Consider the following 18823-nt stretch of genomic DNA (forward strand, 5'->3'; position numbering starts at 1 on the left):
CAATAGGAGAGACAGGCCTGTCAAGTGAGTCAGCAGTGACCACAGGCAGACATAATCCCATTGCTTTCTGGTTGACAGCTCATGCAGAGGAAAATATTCTCTGATCCACACAAAGGTAAATGTGGCTTCAATCCCAACACAAAATTCTAACTGTAATCATCCTCTATGCCCAGTCGATGATGAATGAACCCAGATGCCAGAAATATCAGGACCACCACCAATACATTTCTTACCATTGGGTTGTAATAGCTTAATCATCGCTAATGGTAAGATGCTCAAAGGGCAGGATAACTCAGGTTACCTTCAGATCTAAGCAAAACAAAACAACAGAATGACATCTTTCCTCACATTTGTTTAATAGTGGATATTGCAGCAGAGCATCTATTATGGGTGAACATACAGAAAATGAGAACCAACCCGAATAAGTCATAAGAGATCTAGAAAAATAAAACACATGGTGAGCCACATGATTTTTTCTTCTTTAATGTGAAAGAAGGGTGGCTGGTCTGAACCCACTCCTCTAGCTTTTTGAATTCTAATCAACTGTAAAAACAAGGAAAAGCTGCAGCTCTAAAACGGATTTTTGGTATGATCTCTTCTGATGTGTCTTCACAAACACAATAATTTAAGAAACCAAGTTGAAGCCTGGATCTGAGTTTTCAGAATGTGGGACATGCTTCAGAGGAAGATCAAAGGGCAATTTTTACATTACAAAAATTAGCTTGATGAAGAAGAATAACTGCTCTTATAAAATGAAACATGGATTGAAACATGTATTATGATCCTCACCATCTGTTCAGCATATACTTTATCATCTGTCTGTCTATCTATCATCTTTCTCTATATATATGTATATTTTTTAAGGAGAGAAATCTGTTTATTTTACTTTTTTGCTAAATTACTTCTCTAAGCCATTATTCCTAGACCTCTGGGATGGCTTTGATTGAAATCTGCCTGCTTTCATTTCTGATTTAAGTGCAGCATGGCCAGTCTACGCAGAAGGTGACTTTCCAGACAGGTGAGCTCCTGGGTCAGCTGATTTCTACAAAGCACAGGAAATGCTCTCATTTCTGTGTTCAGACTTCCACCCTATATTTAGCACTTTCCTTTAGCCCACCTGAGGCCAGTGCTTCTCCAGCCCCTTGGATCCCTGCTGCCGAGGTCCATGGCTCCTTAGCTGGTGTTGCTGAGGCTCCTGCATCCTGCACCCCCACCCCCACTCCTGCCACCACCTCAGCTCATCCCACTATTCATTTAATCATGAGCATGATGTGCAGCCCAGTGTGAGACCCAGAGAGAAGATGGAATTCTGTTCTCGGTGGGATAGAATATTTAAGCCTAGGCCTCTGCTTTAAGATTTGGGACTCAATTTTACCCTTTAGAGCTGCATGTATCAATACCCCAAAGCAATTTTTCTTGGATGCATTTTGCTTTGATTTGGAAATATGCTTTTGATGTTTTTATATTTAATAAGGCACAGGCATAGGACTACATTCATTATTTAGACTAGAACTTATTTTGCACTTGATGTAAGAAAAAAAGCTGGTACACTTGTTCAGGGTAATTGCATAGAGTGAAATGAACCCAATTTATGTAAAGGATTATTGAAGGGATACAAAACATCCCAAGTAAGCCTGCTAAATCATTCATTCAGAAACTGATTGACGTTTGCCCAGACCTGGATCCCGCACTTTGCTAGGTTTTAAAGCAAAGCAAAGAAGCAATTATTTAAAAGTGATGATGAGAAACAGCATTCTTGAAAGAGAGCAATCCTGGAGGATGGATATATTTTAAGTGATTATTCTCTCTTAAATAATGTAATTCACAGACCATTGAGCAAGGCCCCAGGAATCAGCTCTCAGCCTATGTTTCTACCTGGCAACCTTTGATATTCTATCATTGAAAGATATGTAAGTGCAATGTAAATAATGTCAACTACGTTTTTAAAGGATAATTATCCCTTTTATTCTGCAGATTCCTGTTTCATTTTGTGATTAAAAATGTTGCTATAAACTAAATGGGTGCAGTTGGGCTTAAAGTCTATTTCTGGGATTCTAGCTCCTTTGAAACTACTTGGTCCTATTACATTTCCAGTTAACATCTATAAATTCGTCTGATGCTAAAAAATCTCATGTGAAGAAACTGTAAATCTAAGCTCTTTCGTCTGCTCTATACACGTAACGTCCAAAATTTACAAAGAGGTAAAATCAACATTTTCATTAGTTAATTGTTCTCTCGACTTACTATCAGAAACATTTCAGGCAATCAGGAAGCAAGAGGTGGGAAGAAAGAATCTTTAATTGATTCCTCAGAGAATTCTTTTCCAAATTGTAAATAATTGTTTTTATGTTTTCTATTTGGCTGGTTCAGGAGATACACAAACAAATGCAGACAAATAAAATGCTAATAAGACACAGGATAATATTAAAATAGTCCCACCTTGCCTATATGGGAAAAAGGCTGTCCACTCCATCAGGAGAATTAAAGCAAATGTGAATGAAGGATTTTTACCCTTATAAGAGTACAAGCTTCATCTGCCTTGGAGAGAGCCATGGAGCAAAACATCTTGTGATGATTGATTCCTGTAGGGTTGCTGATGGGGCTCTGAAATAGGAAGAGTATATGAACCCCCACGGCAATGAACTTAGGAGCTCAGGAGAAGTGGCCACTGACAGTCAATGCCTCTCCTGGCTGCAGGGTCTTCTGGGCAGCCTTTCATGAATCAATACACCAGTCAGTCAGTCCATACATTGGTATTTTCTGCCCTTTAGAAACAATGATGGTATTTACCATTGGTGAGTGTGATCTGTGTATTTATAGAATATCTTGCCTCAGATTTAAAAAATGCAGTCTAAGGGTCTCCTGTGTTGAAATCCCTTTAATTTTCTATTTGGATATTTCCAAGCTTTGTAATTATGCTATCATGCACTTATGCTCATAAAAAGTCAAGTTTAAATGGAATACTCTTTAGTACCCCTTTTTTCATATATATTTTCATCCCAAATCTAAAGTTTGGGATCAAAAAGTCAAGGCAATGTGGAAAAATTCAATAATACGCTGAAAGAACATTAAAAAAAAAACCCACTAGTTTACTTTGTTCTTCAAATTTTTTTAAGGTTTAGAAAATTCATTAGTATTTTTAAGCATTTTAAGAATTATTATAAACCCTCTTTTAGAGCATCTATCTAGAGGTGGCTGGATGGCTCAGTCTGTAGAGCATGCAACTCTTGACCTCAGAGTTGTAAGTCTGAGCCCCAGGTTCGGTGTAGAGATACTTACAGTGTTTGTCTCTACTGGGTTGAGATCATGTTCCTCTATTATGAGCACACAGTAGGAGCTCAAAGAAAGCTTGTTTTCAGAATGAGTTACTATAAAGAGATACGTTTCTCTTTTACCATAATAGGTAATATCTATAAGTAGTGTTATCTTTGCCTATGATATTTATGTGACAAAACTAAGTTCAGTATAAGAATTGATTTAAAATAATACTATCAGAATGGGAAATTGAGAGGCGGGAATTTAAAGGATTTTAAAAAAAAGTCTAAGATCTGCTCACGAATTTCAAAACAGCATGCTTGACCAGGAAAATGGAAATGAATACTGGCGACCGAACTTCAAATCAAAGGAAATTATCAAGATAAAGCCATGTACATTTAAATTAATATAAAGAAAACACAATTATTTGTGAAAACCGCCATATACATTAAGAGAAATGGTATTCCCTCTATTGCATTCTTCATACTGTCCGTGCAAAAATTGCTTGTAGAGTCCTCAATGGGGCGTGTGGGGCCAGAGGTGTCAAAAACATCCCCTGAAATGGTATGTATCAAAGCACTGTGACCTGCCTGCTTTTTTAACTAGACGGAGTCTAGGCCAGGTTACGGCTGTGCTTCTGAACAACTGGTCTGGATGTGTGACACCTGCAGGACAGGCAGCAGCAGCTGGAAGGCGTCCTGTATGTACGTGGTGCTGTTGCAGCCCTGGGGAGAGGGAGAAAGGTGGTTGAAGGGTTGTTTCACAGGTCAGTCTTGACAATTCTTCCAATTTGATAACGGCCTCTCTCTTCAAACTTTACAACATCCCGCCCTTAATGCTGGTGCTTAAACCAAATGTAAACCCGCTCCTTTGGATGGACTGACTGCACTTAGCTCTTAATTATCTATATTAACGAGGGGAAGAATGCACTCAACATGAGGCAAGTCCTTCCCATAGACACAGGGGCCACATTGATAGGTGTATGTTCATGACCCAATAGGTCTGGTCTTCCCCATCCTTCTCCCAGACCAAACCCACTGTCCTGAAATAACATGCAAGGCAGCTCTAGTGTGTCCCAGCCTAGAGATGAGTAAACAAGAATGCGCCACATAATGGTAACTGGAGATATCATTCATTGTGCAGTTATCCGTGGCAAATCCTTGAGTGCTGTCATCCTCCTGTGCACATGTGTTGCTACCCTCTACTTGGTTTGGATATTTGACGTTGCCATTTGTGTTCTCGGGCAGAGAGAACAGTGGGCAGAGAGGCCATTTGATGTTCAGGTCACTAAATCATAAGAACACCACCCCCCCGGGGAAATGAATAAACATTTGACCTCATATTCTTCATGACTGACATAGTAAATTAATCTGCTGATGCCTCCTGGGTGGCCAAGGAGACATTTACTTATTCCATGTTCTGTCCTGACTGCCTGGCTTTGTTTGTAGCTGTGGCCTCCAGACCTTGCCCCTACTGCTCCTCACCCCTTCCAGGTGACTTCACCCCACCGTGTGGCTGTGTCCTAAACAGTAACCCTTGATGCCAATACTGTGTTACTTTCATACCTTCATAGTTTTCCGTAACAACAAGGCAAATTTCCCACAAACATATATATATCTATCTCCTTCCCTGACATGAATTTGGTAATTTCCAAACCCTGCACTCAGCAGCTACTTTAGACAGCAAAAAACTATGGTGGATGTGTTGCCCATGTTCAAAACTTAACCTGTGGCTTCAGCTGCATGCCCCGGTGCTACAGATGTGCCAGTTCCTTATAGTTAGGCCCCCCATGGAAAGTTTTCCACCACCGGCCACAGATAGAACACAGCAAGAATGAAGCCTCTCAGGCCTATTTTCTTCTCTCTTATGGCCCTGCTTCTGGCAAAATCACAGCGGTAGGGGGGAGGCTTCAAGCAGTGTTACAGAGTCCTGGTGAGCCAGCAGGCCAGAGAGTGAGTGGTCTCTGAGGACAGAGCCTCTGGTCACTGACCTGGCTGAGGCTAAACAGTCAACTTGTCACCATTGCTAGTCCTAAACTTGGACCCAGCAGAACCAAAGGTTATCGGGAATGGAGAGAAGCGCCCATTTTTACAAAAATCACCACGGAGCAAGAATCCCTCATTGCAGCCAATAATCACAGTGTTAAATCTGGTGTCAAACTTGGCAGCAGAAATGTGCTTCTGCCGGAGGAAACAGCAACAGAAATAACGTGCAAGCTTAGCATTTCTCTTTATAATCAGGGATTCTTGAAAATTAGGTATTGTTGCTTCATGCAAGGGTTTACAGCTGGTTGGGCTATACAACTGTACTCAAAAAACACTGTTGATGGTAAGATTTAGAACTGCAACAACACTTGCTGCCTGGGGAAAAAAAAAAGTAGCTCTAACATTTGCTTTGATTCAGAAGCACTTTCTCCCTTGGGGGCTACTTACCTCTAACAATACACTGTTGATCATGGGGTTAAGGACCTCAGCCTTCTTGTTGCTCTGTGGAATCAAAAGGATGAGATTGACTGATTAGGTGCTCATACTATAAGGCTTGTCACATAAAATGTCATGCTGGCTTTGAAAGAGGAAGGAGAGAAGTGGAGTGCTTATTATAGACCAGGTTTCACATTTGGTGCTTCTTCTATATAGTCTTATTTAATTTTGACAGCAATCCTGGTAGGTAGGTACCATGATAACCTTAATTTAAAGATGAGAAACTAGGAATCAGGAAGGTGGAGTAACTTGTTTAAGGTCACACAGCTAGACATTTAAACACAGACGTTTTTAACTATTGACAGCTTGTAGCACGTCTGGGATTATGGGGGCGGGGGAGTGTGAGGCTGAGTTGTACAAGTACAGGATTGAGTCGTGTCTCTACTTGAAATGTTGATGTTTTGTTCATCATGATCTTTTTGCATTCATTTTCATTTTTAAAATTTTTACATTAAAACATCTATCTAGATGACTGATGTTTCTTTGTCTTTTTGGGGAGCCTGGGGGCAGGGTAAACTCTTAAATTTTGTGGGTGAGTTAAGTCCCTTACTTGCCCACCCTAGTTAGACCCAGCCCCGGTCATAGCCTTATTTTCTTTCTTGTTTTAAATGCAAATATAGGTACTTGGTTATAGGGCATGTCTTCTAGATTAGCAGCAGAAATAACACAGTCTTTTTTTTAAAGACCTTTTAAAATTCTTTTTTAAAGATTTAATTATTTATTTTAGAGACAGAGGGAAAGAAGCATGTGCTTTCTTTTGCATGCCAGGGGCAGGGAGGGGCAGAGGGAGTGGGAGAAAGAAAATCCTCAAACTGACTCCCTGTTGAGTGCAGAGCCAGTGTAGGGCTTAATCCCAGGACCCTGAGATCATGACCTGAGCCGAAATCAAGTGTCTGATGCCTAACCAAATGAATCAACCAGGTGTCCCCAAATCAACACATTCTTAAATATAATTTATAGTCAGATCTGCAGATTCCAGTTTGTAACACATGAATATATGTAAAGCACAGAAATACAGAGCCTGATATTAAGTAGGTCTTCAAAAAGTGAGAGCTAGTGTTAGTATCATTATTATTATTTCCACTACTAGTCTATCAATCAACACTCTTCTCCAAGTGTTCACTTTACTCTTAGACAATAAATAATTAAAGGGACTGGAAAGAGAGAGGGCAAGTTTAATGGGCTGGCTTTCTTTACTGTACCCAGAAGACTTTATGGTAAACACAAGTATACAGATGAAATACATCTTTCCAGAGCAGCACACTTTCAATGACACCGCTCTACTGAGGGCAGAGTAATGTCTTATGAGGGAAACCATAATGGAGTCTTGGGGAAAAACGCTTTAAAAACCCAGTCATTTTAGTAACTAACCAGAAAATCCATTATGGTATTTGCTTTCACGTTTATTTGATTATCAAAAAACCTCTAAAATATAATCAATATGAGGGCAATAAAATGACATTGGTTTTCAGAATCAATGAGATGTGCAAGCAATTTAAATGGAGTCTGGAGAGTAATATGCACTCATTAACTTCAAGTTATGAATAATGGCTGTTTTAGAGAACAGCAACTCAACATAAATGATTCATCCTAGCACAGGATCAGGGGTATTGTTGTGATGGGACGGCATTTCAGTAAACTCTGTTCAGCTTTAGCTCTTTCTTTCTTCAACGTGGTAACTTGTTGTCTTTTGGATTTTGTGTACACAAACATTTGCACACAATACAATATATATGTGTGTATGCAAGTGTAAGTCCAAGTGTACACCCAATTGCTAGAACCTTGCTACTCAGAATGTACACCGTGGATCAAGAACATTGTTCTCATCTGGGAGCTTATTAGATATACAGAATCTCAGTCCTCATCCCCAGCCTACAGACTCAGAACCTGCCTTTAACAAGGTCTCCAGGAGATGTGCCTTCACATTGAGGTTTGAGAAGCACTGCGCCAGAAGACAATATGTCAAAAGAAATGGGAAGCAATACTGTGAATATTACCCATGAACATAAATAAATGAATGTTCAACATGAATCATATATAACATATGACACACACACATACATCCTCATCACTAGATAGCCATAGAGAAACAAAAAGTTGGCCATCTGTCTGCTGGGCAGCTGCCTGGGAGGTGAGAGGTCAATTGAGAGGCCGGGGGGAGTCAGTCGCCCCTCTAGGTCTCAGTTTCCCACCTAGTGAACAGGGGAAAGGATGAGAAGAGGGTCCAGAGAGCCTTGGGCAGCTGGGTGGCTGAGGCTGTCTCATCTTGATGAAAACCTCACACCTCTCTGTAAACCTGGCAGTTACACCAAAGTCCACAGGGGTGGGTTACCCAGACAACACTGAGCACATAAATGTATTTTATCAAGCCTATCATATCAATGAACTTCTATCTCCCCCTTCACTCTGCCTACGTACAATGAAGCTCTTATTGCTGAAGCCCCCAAATTATACAAGTATGAAAACTCATGCTTTACAAAATAGGAGAAGCAAACTAGATTCCTTGACAACAGAATGAATAAGTGGTATGTAGTTCATCCCTAATTAATTGAGTTGCTTATCTGCTGACAGGCAGGTCTGCAATCATTTCCACTTCTTTTGAGAACTGCCCTTAATGAGTGGGGCTGAGGAAGTGCAGCCCCACAGCCAGGTAGGTCTGCATGATATGATCCTGTCCCCAAGTCACTACAGGTGACCCACACTGATGAGCCTTTCAACCTTCTCACCCAGGAACCCAGAATCCGAATGGAAAGACATGGGGTCCGGGAACTGCTACAACTGAGTCACATTAACGGTAACACTTTGGCGAGAGAGGGTATATGTATTCTGGTGCTGGGTCCCACAGCTTCTCCCATTCCTCCACTGCCTTTAGTAAAGTCCCTTTTCTGCATAGATTACATAGATTTCTCCAGATTATGGGCTGAATGGTGTCATCCCAGAGAGATACACTGCAGTTCTCACCTCCATGACACCAGAATGTGACCTTACTTGGAGATAGGGTTAGTCATTGCACATGTGATTATAAGATGAAGTCACACTGGTCAGACCTGAATCCAATACAAATGGTGTCCTCAGAAGAGAAATATGGACACACACACAGGCCTAGAGGGAGGATGATGTGAAGACAGATAAAGAGATTACAGTTAGGCTGCCACAAGCCAAAGAATGCCTGGAGCTCCAGCGGCCAGAAGAGGCGAGAAATGATCCTCCTCTAGAGGCTCCTTGAGAGAGTGTTGGCCTGCCCACGCCCTGACTTCAGACTTCCAGCCTCTAGAAGTTTCTGTTTCTGCTGCCAGTTCATGAGACCTGTCATGGCAGCCCCAGCAAACTAAAACATTCGCAACCCCCAAAGGCCAGAACTCAAACAGGAAATAAAACCTGCTGTTCCTCATGGCAAGGATCATCTCTACCTGCCCTTGCATTGAGGGCCTTAAAAGAAAAAGTAGAAAGGTTAAAAAGGAATATTTTCCACTTGTCTTCCCAATCCCACTAAAGGGGACTTTCAGAAGAAACTGTGACTGGTTTCTGAAGAAAATAATAATCAGAAGTCACACCTCCAAACCAACGCGAAACCTTTCAAAGTTGTTCCCTTGAGAACAGAGCCGCTTACGCTAATTGGTAAATTTTTTTCTTTTCGTTAAAGCTGAAGTGTAATAATCAAGGAAAGAAACCTCTCACCTCGGGGAGCCCACAGGACAGGCTCTGAGGGCAACAGTGAATGTGAATATTCAAAATTATTTTAATAGGGATTCTTGAATTATGTATCACAGATATTAAGTAACGAAAGGAACTTCTATTTGACTTTTTAAAATCACTTATTCAATATTTTTAAAAATATTTTATTTATTTATTTATTTTTGTGGGGGAGGAAAGGGGGAAAGGGCTGAGGGGAGAGGGAGAAGCAGATTCCTCTGCTGAGCAGGGAGCCAGAGGCAGGGCTCAATCCCAGGACCCTGGGATCACCACCTGACCTGAAGGCAGACGTTTAACTGGCTGAGCCACCCAGGCATCCTTTGACTTCTTTTTAAACAAATAAAATGAGGCCCAGAAATGTTCCAAAACCCACCTAATATCTTGTAAGTCAGAGATGGCAGTGTCAGAACTAGAACCCTCAGCTGTCCATCCTGACACAAAGCTCCTGGCCCGCTTTTAGTGGACATCATGGCACAGCTTCTGTTTATGGAGCTATCAAAGAAGGCACTGCATCCTGCCCTGCTCCTCACAGTTCCTCACTGACCCATCTTCCATAAAAGAATCAGTATTATAAACTTACCCCAACAGTGGTTAAAAAATTCATAAACTTCTTTGATAAGGAGGCCACTTCTTTACACATCGCAGTAGTTAATCTGAAAGGAAAAAAAAAAGGGGTTGGGAATTTTCCATCAGATCAAATAATTGAACCATCAAGACAATTACTGATATTGATACCATATTCCATCTAAAAGAACACACACAAGTTTTAGGATGCTCTGTAGAAATGTGTTCCTCAACAATCTTCCAAGATTCACAATCACAGTTTAATTGAATCCTCGTTTTCTCTGCATGTATAATTAACGAATAATCACCTAATTCACCCTACTTCCTTTTAGAATCAAAAGTGTATGCAGGAAAATTTGAGCCTTGAGCTCCATACATTTAGAGGTATAAGCCTCTTGCCAAGTAGCTTTTCTCTAGCTTTTGGTCATTTTGAAATAATAAGGAGCATTCACTGAGGTACTATGTTAAGTACTCTTATATGCACAATCATATATAATCCTCATAGTGACTTTATGGATTACATTAATATCTCCATTTTATAGATGATAAAACTGGCATTTAAGAAAGTTATGTAACTTTTTTTTTTTTAAGTAGGCCCCACACCCAACATGGGGCTTGAACTCATGACCATGAGATAGAGCCACATGTCTACTGACTGAACCATCCAGGCACCTTAAGAAGGTTAAGTAACTTGCTTAGGATATGCTGGGACAGAGCTGGGATTCAAACTCAGATGTCTCTTGATTTCTTGATTATGTTTTTATTAGATGCCTCGTAATAAAGATCCTGTAAAATCTGTTTGAAGACTTAAATCAAAACTTCAAGTTTATTCTAGCCATTTGACTTGTAGACTTTACCCCAAGAAAAGAATGCAAGACCGGCACAAATATTTAACAAAGCAGTGTCTGTTATGACATCACAGGTGATGACAAAAACCAAAAACAACCCAGTTAATGTAACAATGTATTGTTTTCTTTTATCATTAGTATATATGACTTTTATGAATAGTGGTTAAAATGCTACTAGAAAAACAGTAACTCCTAATCAAGAAAAAGATCTAGTAAAATCAGTAGAAGTAAGCTTTCTTTTGATAAATAGGGGTTCTAAGTTATGTATTTAGATTTATTGAGTTCTATCTGTCCACCATTCCATCCATCCATCCAATCATGCACCTAAAATTTAGCTGTAGAAAGAGTCAGGAGTAAGGTCCAGGGATAGCCCAGAGCCATTTTTGTCTATGTCCTTGGGCAGGTGGGTGGAAAGGCACTTATTATACAGACAAATGTGAGGTCTTGTTACCTTTTGCTTGTGGCAACTTGGTAAGGTTGAGACAATCTGGACTGGAAATCAGAGGTGCTAAGAGTAAGGTCCTGCTATATACATGCTTAGAGACTTCTCAACATTCTCCCTTTACAAACAAGTGCCACATACATAAAAGAGCACTTAGATGTTTTCCTCAATACTTTAAACTTTTCCTTCTTTTCCTTTTCTTCTTCCTTTTATACACTGAAGTAAGTACATATTCTTCCTAAGTCCATTAAGTGCAGGATTGTACAGTTTTTATAATACCTTTCATTTTGGGGGATGCCTGGATGGCTCAGCGACTGAGCACCTGCCTTTGGCTCAGGTCGTGATCCTGGGGTCCTGGGATCTAGTCTCACATAGATCTGTCTGTGTCTCTGCTTCACTCTCTGTGTCTCTCATGAATACATAAAATCTTTAAAAAAATATCTTCACATAGGGAAATCTAGACTTGTAAGACATCCTTCCAAGTGAGGAGAAGTGCTACCAGTAGGACAAAGATGCTAACATTGACTTTTTGGAAGGTTCTTTGACTAAACATTTGCTCCCCAATCTACAAGGCCAAATGCAGTAATAAGCAAAGACTAGTTAGCTAGCAAAGCAAATGGGTGTATTGAGATGTGTGTGCCTGTACTCATATATTTTTAGGAGGCTCTATTTTGACTTCTGTGTCTGTGTAGTAACGAGAAGGTACTTGGATCTGTGCTAATTTTCTATACCACGGCATACAGTCATGCGCGTAAAGTTAACAGCTTGTTTTTCAGCTCCATACCAACTATTTTAATATATGCTTCATACCAACTATTTTCATGTATATAAGGTTACACTAATACACATGACTATTTCACTAGATAAACTAATGATAATGGCTACTATTTGTTGAAGAATATAACATATGACAGCACATATGCACACACACGCAATCCACAGGGAACTGGCTTACATCAACAACCATCACTGCCAGAATTCAGAATACGCAAAGCGGTATAAGTCGCATCCAGGTGTTCTTTCTCTATTCTTGTAGTACGTTAAAAATGCGATTTCCCTTAAAGGTCTGTGCTTCTAAGACTTCGATCTATGAAAATAAACACTTACCTTTGAATGATGTAGTGTGTCTTTCCTTAAATCTCTTTTTTAAAAATTTTTATTTATTTATGATAGTCACACACAGAGAGAGAGAGAGAGAGAGAGAGCAGGCTCCATGCACCGGGAGAAGCAGGCTCCATGCACCGGGAGCCCTATGTGGGACTCGATCCTGGGTCTCCAGGACTGCGCCCTGGGCCAAAGGCAGGCACCAAACCACTGCACCACCCAGGGATCCCCTTAAATCTCTTCATAAATCCTAGTTAATTATTATTATTCTTGCTAACATGATTCAGCTAAGAATCTTATGACTCCTAAGAGACTCTATTTCCTAAGATGACCACAGAACAACGTTACGCAAATCCAGAACTCGTAATTTAAATCTTTAGAAGCCCAGGGTGTGTGGGTGCATGTGTGTACTTGTGTGTGTGTGCATTTGAATGGCTCGTGTACATAAAACTGGAAAAATAAGAATTAAAAGTAACATTTACTTTATTAGCACTCTTGCTTGGTCCTGCGCTGGTTTTTCCTCTTCTTGTCCATGAAGAATTAATTCTGCTACTTTATGAAGCTGCTCGATACAGCGTGCTGTTACTTCTGCCAGACTTTCGATGGATAGCATATATACTTCCTGAAATAGATAAATGCAAGTAAGACAATTATTCACCGAGCGGAAGCTTTTTTAAAAGAAAAAAAAAAAAAAACTGTGACACAGGGCACCTGGCTGGCTCAGTCGGTAGAGCATGTGACTCTTGACCTCTGAGTTGTGAGTTCAAGTTCCACATTGGGGATAGAGTTTACTTAACAACAACAACAACAACCCTATAATGTCAAAAAAAAAAATGTAATTCTTGAAAAAAATGTCCTGAAAAGTTTACCCAAAGATTATCTGAGACTCTTCTAAGTAAAAATGCTGCCATCAAATGCCAGTGCTTCCAGGTCCCAGGTGACATGCAAGCCTTACAGCTGTGTCCCTACTTCTCAGAGCAGTTCTGCACACACTACAGGCAGGTGCTCAGAAGGGCAACCGAATAAATAAACCTCAATGGCCATTTGTCCTTAAAGTGACAGGATTTAAAAAGTTACTTTCGTGGGGCACCGGGTGGCTCAGTCGGTTTAGCATCTGACTCTTAGTTTTGGCTCAGGTCATGATCTCACAGTTGTGGGATTGAACCCCTCATCGGGCTCTACGCTTAGTGCAGGGTCTCCTTCAGATTCTCTATCCCTCTCCCTCCACTCACTCTCTCTCACAAATACATAAATAAAATCTAAAGAAAAAAAAATAAAAAGTTACTTTCTCTAAAATGGAAATTCAATGTAGAGATGAAGTTATTGCAAACTCATTTGTGAACACAGGCAGGCTATAAATTATGCACACATAAATTTATTAAATTACAGATTAAAAACTATGGCCGTGAAATTTTTTGGAAAAAAGCTTCAATTACCTCATTAGTTTATGGGGCATCAAGACATTTTATAGTTACACATTTGCATATCAGATGGAATTTTATCCTAATGATAAATCAACTATGTTCTTAAAGATCTTTTTTTTTTCCTTTCAATTATCATCGTGAAGCTCTGGAGAAAAACTACAATATCTATGCTAAGTCCTAAATTGTCTTGGCACTGAGAAATTTTAGTGTTTATCACGTTAATCCTCATATTTCTTTCTTTTTTTTTTAAATCCTCATATTTCTATACTGTTTGAAACAGGGTACAAATGAAAATGAAATGGTTTCTGCTCACTTGAAATTCAGCTAACAAAACTAAAGTAATATTACTGCTCCTTAGGGGCACCTTGGTGGCTCAGTGGTTGAGCGTCTACCTTTGGCTTTGGCCGTGATCCCGGGGTCCTGGGATCAAGACCCACGTCGGGCTCCCCGTAGGGAGCCTGCTTCTCCCTCTGCCTGTGTCTCTGCCTCTCTGTCTCTCATGAATAAATAAATAAAATCTTTAAAAAACATATTAGTGCTCTTTAGGTGGCTAATCTCCAATAAATTTACCTCAATTGTCTTAGTTTTCGTTTCTTCTTTTTTATCTTCTTTGGGATTTTCTGGTCTCTCTTCCTTTTCTTCCTCTTTAGTGTTCTCCTCTGACTCTTCCATCATATCTACTGACACTGTAGCTTGATTTTCTTCCACCCAGTCATGAGCCTTCTTCATGGCCTGTGAAGCACCCCCAACCAAAGCAACTCATTTGTTTTGCAAATTTGGAGACTAAGAAATTCCAATTCCCAGACTAGAATCCAGTTGCCCTACACCTTCCACAGTGGTTCTCTGTACATTCAAAAAGCGATGGGGCATTTCCCTAGGCTCCTTAAAAACACCGTGTTGGTGCCTTCTGGTGACTCTAAAGTAAGGAAAGGGGACAGAACAGAAAGGAAGTATGGAGAGAACCTTGCAGGACCTGTTTAAGGAGCACTGTAAAATGCTACATGGATAGGCATAAAAATGACAGTCACCTTGAAAGAGCAATAGTATATTTTTCACTTTTCATGACCAACTATAAAAGAATAACAGTACTTTTTTATATATATGGGTTAGAGATTTAGCCAGGGTCATTGCTAAAGCAAATTTCCTCATTTGATATGTCTCATGAAGCCCTTAATGTATCATGAACCTAATAATGTATCAAGCAGGGAAGATGAAGGATGGCTCTGCTCTTCCCCAGTCACGCCAGGGGAGGAGAGAGGCTGTTGGAAAGACCTGGAGTGCTCTGTGACTAGTTTAATCTCACACAAGTGCCGTTGGAGACACCTGTAGCCGAAAAAATTATGGCTAACTTGAACAGGCATAGCAGCCTCTCTGTTATTCCCTGAATTTACAAAGGGCAGACTCCTCCAGCTTTGATCCTTGGAGTTTAAAGCTGTTTGCTTAAGTGCAAGTCGTATCTGAGCTTATGTTAGACTTTCTTCTCATCTTAGAGCTCACCTATGTCAACAGGCCCATGGGATGTTGGAGGCACCACACACACACACACACACACACACACACACACACACTCTCACTCACTCTCTCTCTCTCTCTGGTCTCCCCTGGAGCAGGGGCAGGTGCTGCACAGAGATGAATGAGGCAATTTCCCACTGTGTTCAAGTCACTGACCTGTCAGAATCAGTGACCTCTATCTGAGATAAAGAAATTACTCATGTCTCCCCCTCACTGCCTCATCCTGCCCTTTCTCACCCACCTTGATAAGTGAGGGCCTGCGTCACCTACTGCTTGCTAAAGAGGAGGAGGAAAAAAAAGAGAGAGAGAGAGAATAGGGGGAAAAAATACACAGTTTTAAGTAATTAATAATGAGTGTCCTCATTAAGAATCTCTACCGCAAGACCTTATACTAACTTGCAGAACATACAATTAGAAGCAGCCAGACGGACAGCTGGATGGTGCTTGGGCACCACGTGGCACCAGCACTGGGGTAGGGGTAGGGCTGGGATATGGGGCGGGGCATGTGGCTGACCTGTCGGATGGGCTTCTCTCTGCCAAATTCTCACATGGCACCCCAGGCAGGGAGTGGAGGTGGAATCTGAAAAAGTTCTTACAGTGATTCTGCACCCCTCCTCCTTCCCCTGCACTGAAGATACCTACTGCTCTGATATACAGTCCTACTTCGAGGAGAAGTGACTTGTCCAAGGTCACAGGGTAATTACGAGGGGGCTGCAACTAAAATGCCTGGTTCATGGCACAGTCTTGCACGTTCTCTCCTGTCACACCTCATTATGTTGCCTCCTGGGATCTTAATTACGGACCTCAGACTCTCCTCCCCTCCTGTGCCATTCGGGGTTTGGGGTTTTTCCATTTTGGGTGGATCACTTGAATTTTATAAGCAATACCTTTAAAAAGAACACCAACAAATAAAAACTCAGACTTGGACAGCGCTGACCTTATTGAGTTTGTCAGGTGTGGCTGCAACATGTAATTCAAAGAGAAGTTCTGTGAGCCTGCTAGCAAATTCTTCTCCCTTTTCTTCTAAGGCTGGAAATAGAAAATGACAGAAGTAAGAAGCATGATTTATTTTTCATCCTTCAAAATGTGGCAGCAACCCTGACCTGATGGCCTGCAGTCAGAGTAGAAGTGGGGGCTGCAGCAGCCTGCCCCCTAACCCCCATCCCCACCCCGGCTGCAGAGGGCAGCTTAGGAGCTGCCCACTTATAAGCGTGACAGTCAAGCAGGCGGCTGCTGCAGTGTGAGGGGCTGCCCTAGCCCTGTTGCTCGATGCTCTAGCTGGGGTGTCCCAGGCTGGCCTGAAGGCAGCATGAGGATGGGGAGGGGACTTATCTATCTTATTTACAGCTACAGGTGATCAGCAGCTATTTGTTGAAGGAATGACTGAATGAACAAATGAATGCTGTATCTCGGGTCTAGAAAACCTGGACCACACTGTATTTACGCCCTGGAGGATTGCTATGCTGAGCACTGCAACCCTAATAATACCCAGGGCACCCTTTTATGTCCACAGAGCCCCAGTGCTGGGCAAGCAGAACCAGTCTCCATGGGCCATACACTATCTGATGTAACTACACTGTGTCTCTGGAGAAACAAGGTTTCCGAGGACACCTGTTGGTCCTATGATATTTCTTAATAGCCTTCCCTCCAGAATGGGAGCTATCTAAGGATGGACATGGTATTTGTTTCTGCTTATTCTTGAATCCAGAGCATCTAACACAGTGCCTGGAACATAGTGGGTACTAACATGAGTATTTATTAAATAAATTGTTGATAAATTATAGAGAATAACATACAGACCCCATATATCATGTTATGCATAATATGTCATCAAATAAACATTAGTTGATGTCATTGGTGGGCCAGAAAGAGGGATTTTTAAGTTACAATCTTACTTCTTTTCCTCATTTATATCTATGGGTTGAAGCCATTTTTAGAGTTTCAAAGTGCTAAAGAGTTGTTTCCACAATGGGTTAACCACCAGTTTGGGGGGAAATAAAAGCATCATTAATCTGCCCTGATTACACGATCTCAAAACACTCTGGCTCACATCAGTGGGTGAAGGCAGTAGCTTCAGCGAAAGCTAAGCCACGTGAGAAAAACTGTATCTAACACTTGTGTGCATGTGCTCTTTCCTGTTTTACAGACAAAAGTCTAATTAGCAGCCCGTGAAGATAGCCAGGGTAACCTGTAGGTCTTTGTTCAAAACATTTGGCTTACTCCGTTTATTATCACCTTGAATCCATATATCCTCAGGGGGGGAGGCAGATTAATAAATAGAATAGAGAAGTAAGACATATATGTCAGGTGATATGTTTTATGGAGAAGCATAAGCCAAGGAAGAGGAACAGGGACAGGGGATCGGAAAGCAAGTGGGCAACTGACAAGGTGCCATTTGACTAATGACCTGATGAAGGAGAGGGGTGAGCAACACCGGATGGGGTGCAGGAAGAGATTTCCAGCCAGAGGCTTCACCAGTGCAAAGTCCAGGAGGCTGTGTTCCTGGGCTTGCTCAGGGTGGCAGCGGGGGGCAGAGAGGTGTGTGCCTTGGGGGTGGAGGGAGAGAGATGGCTGTCTTTGTTCAGGATGAAGGGGACACTAGCAAGTCATTATAATCCAAAGAGGTAAGTGCACTGATTGAGGAGGCTTTTCCAGTACTGAATCTTGTCCTCAGAGGGGTGTTAAGAAGGCTTCCTGGAGGCAGTGATACCTGAACCTAGTCTTCAAGAATGAGAAGGCATTAGCTACTTGTAAAAGAAATAGAGATGGAGGACTAGAGAGAGAGACACGCACTCAAAGCTGAGACACTCTCTCTGCTGGGCAGAGGTCTTAGTCTCTTCCTCTCTAAGCAGGCAAAGTAAGAGGGGGCAGGGACATATCTGGGCAGCATGGCCTAGGTCTCATTCCCAAACTGCTTGGTCCTTCTCATTCTGTATGAGGCAACACTGCAGGGCAGAAAGAGCCCTGGCTTACGTGTGGGTTTTAACCCCAGCTCCTATATTCAGAGACTCAGTAGCCTGGAGGGGCTACTCATGGGTCTTCGCAGCTTCCACACCCTCCTGTAAATTTAGGCTAATAAAACCCACCCATCTCAGCTGTAGCACTGTTGTAAGGATCAAATCATACAACAAATGTGAAAGTGTTTTGTCAACACTAGTTTTATCTAACTATATTGTTATGTGCTACAAAGATATAAACACTGAGAGATTAAAAATATTGGGGAATCATCACCAATAAATTAGGATGCCAGGACTCTGTATACCTCCAGCTTTTGAATGTACATTTGGGGGGCACCTGAGTGGCTCAATGGTTGAGTGTTTGCCTTCAATGCAGACTGTGATCCCAGGGTCCTGGGATCGAATCTTGCATTGGGCTCCCCGCGGGGAGCCTGCTTCCCCCTCTATGTCTCTGCCTCACTGTGTGTCTCTCATGAATAAATAAATATTTTTAAAATGTACATTCTATAAAACAGAAAGGTTTTAACTTTTTAGCAAACTTTTA

At 41.4% G+C, this 18823-nt stretch overlaps 1 protein-coding gene across 4 annotated transcripts in view; it reads right to left on the minus strand.

The window, feature by feature from the left end:
• Window positions 1–338: 338 nt before the first annotated feature.
• The window catches only part of FAM114A1 (family with sequence similarity 114 member A1), a 72377-nt gene continuing 53892 nt past the window's right edge, over window positions 339–18823 (minus strand). For all 4 annotated transcript variants that reach the window (XM_041752923.1, XM_041752922.1, XM_041752921.1 and 1 more), the window contains 6 exons: window positions 16260–16351; window positions 14381–14542; window positions 12869–13008; window positions 10009–10081; window positions 5688–5741; window positions 339–3980 (listed from right to left, as the gene is read on the minus strand). In XM_041752923.1, coding sequence (XP_041608857.1) covers window positions 3879–3980; window positions 5688–5741; window positions 10009–10081; window positions 12869–13008; window positions 14381–14542; window positions 16260–16351 — 623 coding nt within the window. In that variant the 3' untranslated portion in view covers window positions 339–3878. The remainder of the gene's footprint in view (window positions 3981–5687; window positions 5742–10008; window positions 10082–12868; window positions 13009–14380; window positions 14543–16259; window positions 16352–18823) is intronic.

The sequence above is a fragment of the Vulpes lagopus genome, chromosome 4, assembly GCF_018345385.1.
Source record: "Vulpes lagopus strain Blue_001 chromosome 4, ASM1834538v1, whole genome shotgun sequence".
In the NCBI taxonomy this organism is placed as follows: domain Eukaryota; kingdom Metazoa; phylum Chordata; class Mammalia; order Carnivora; family Canidae; genus Vulpes; species Vulpes lagopus.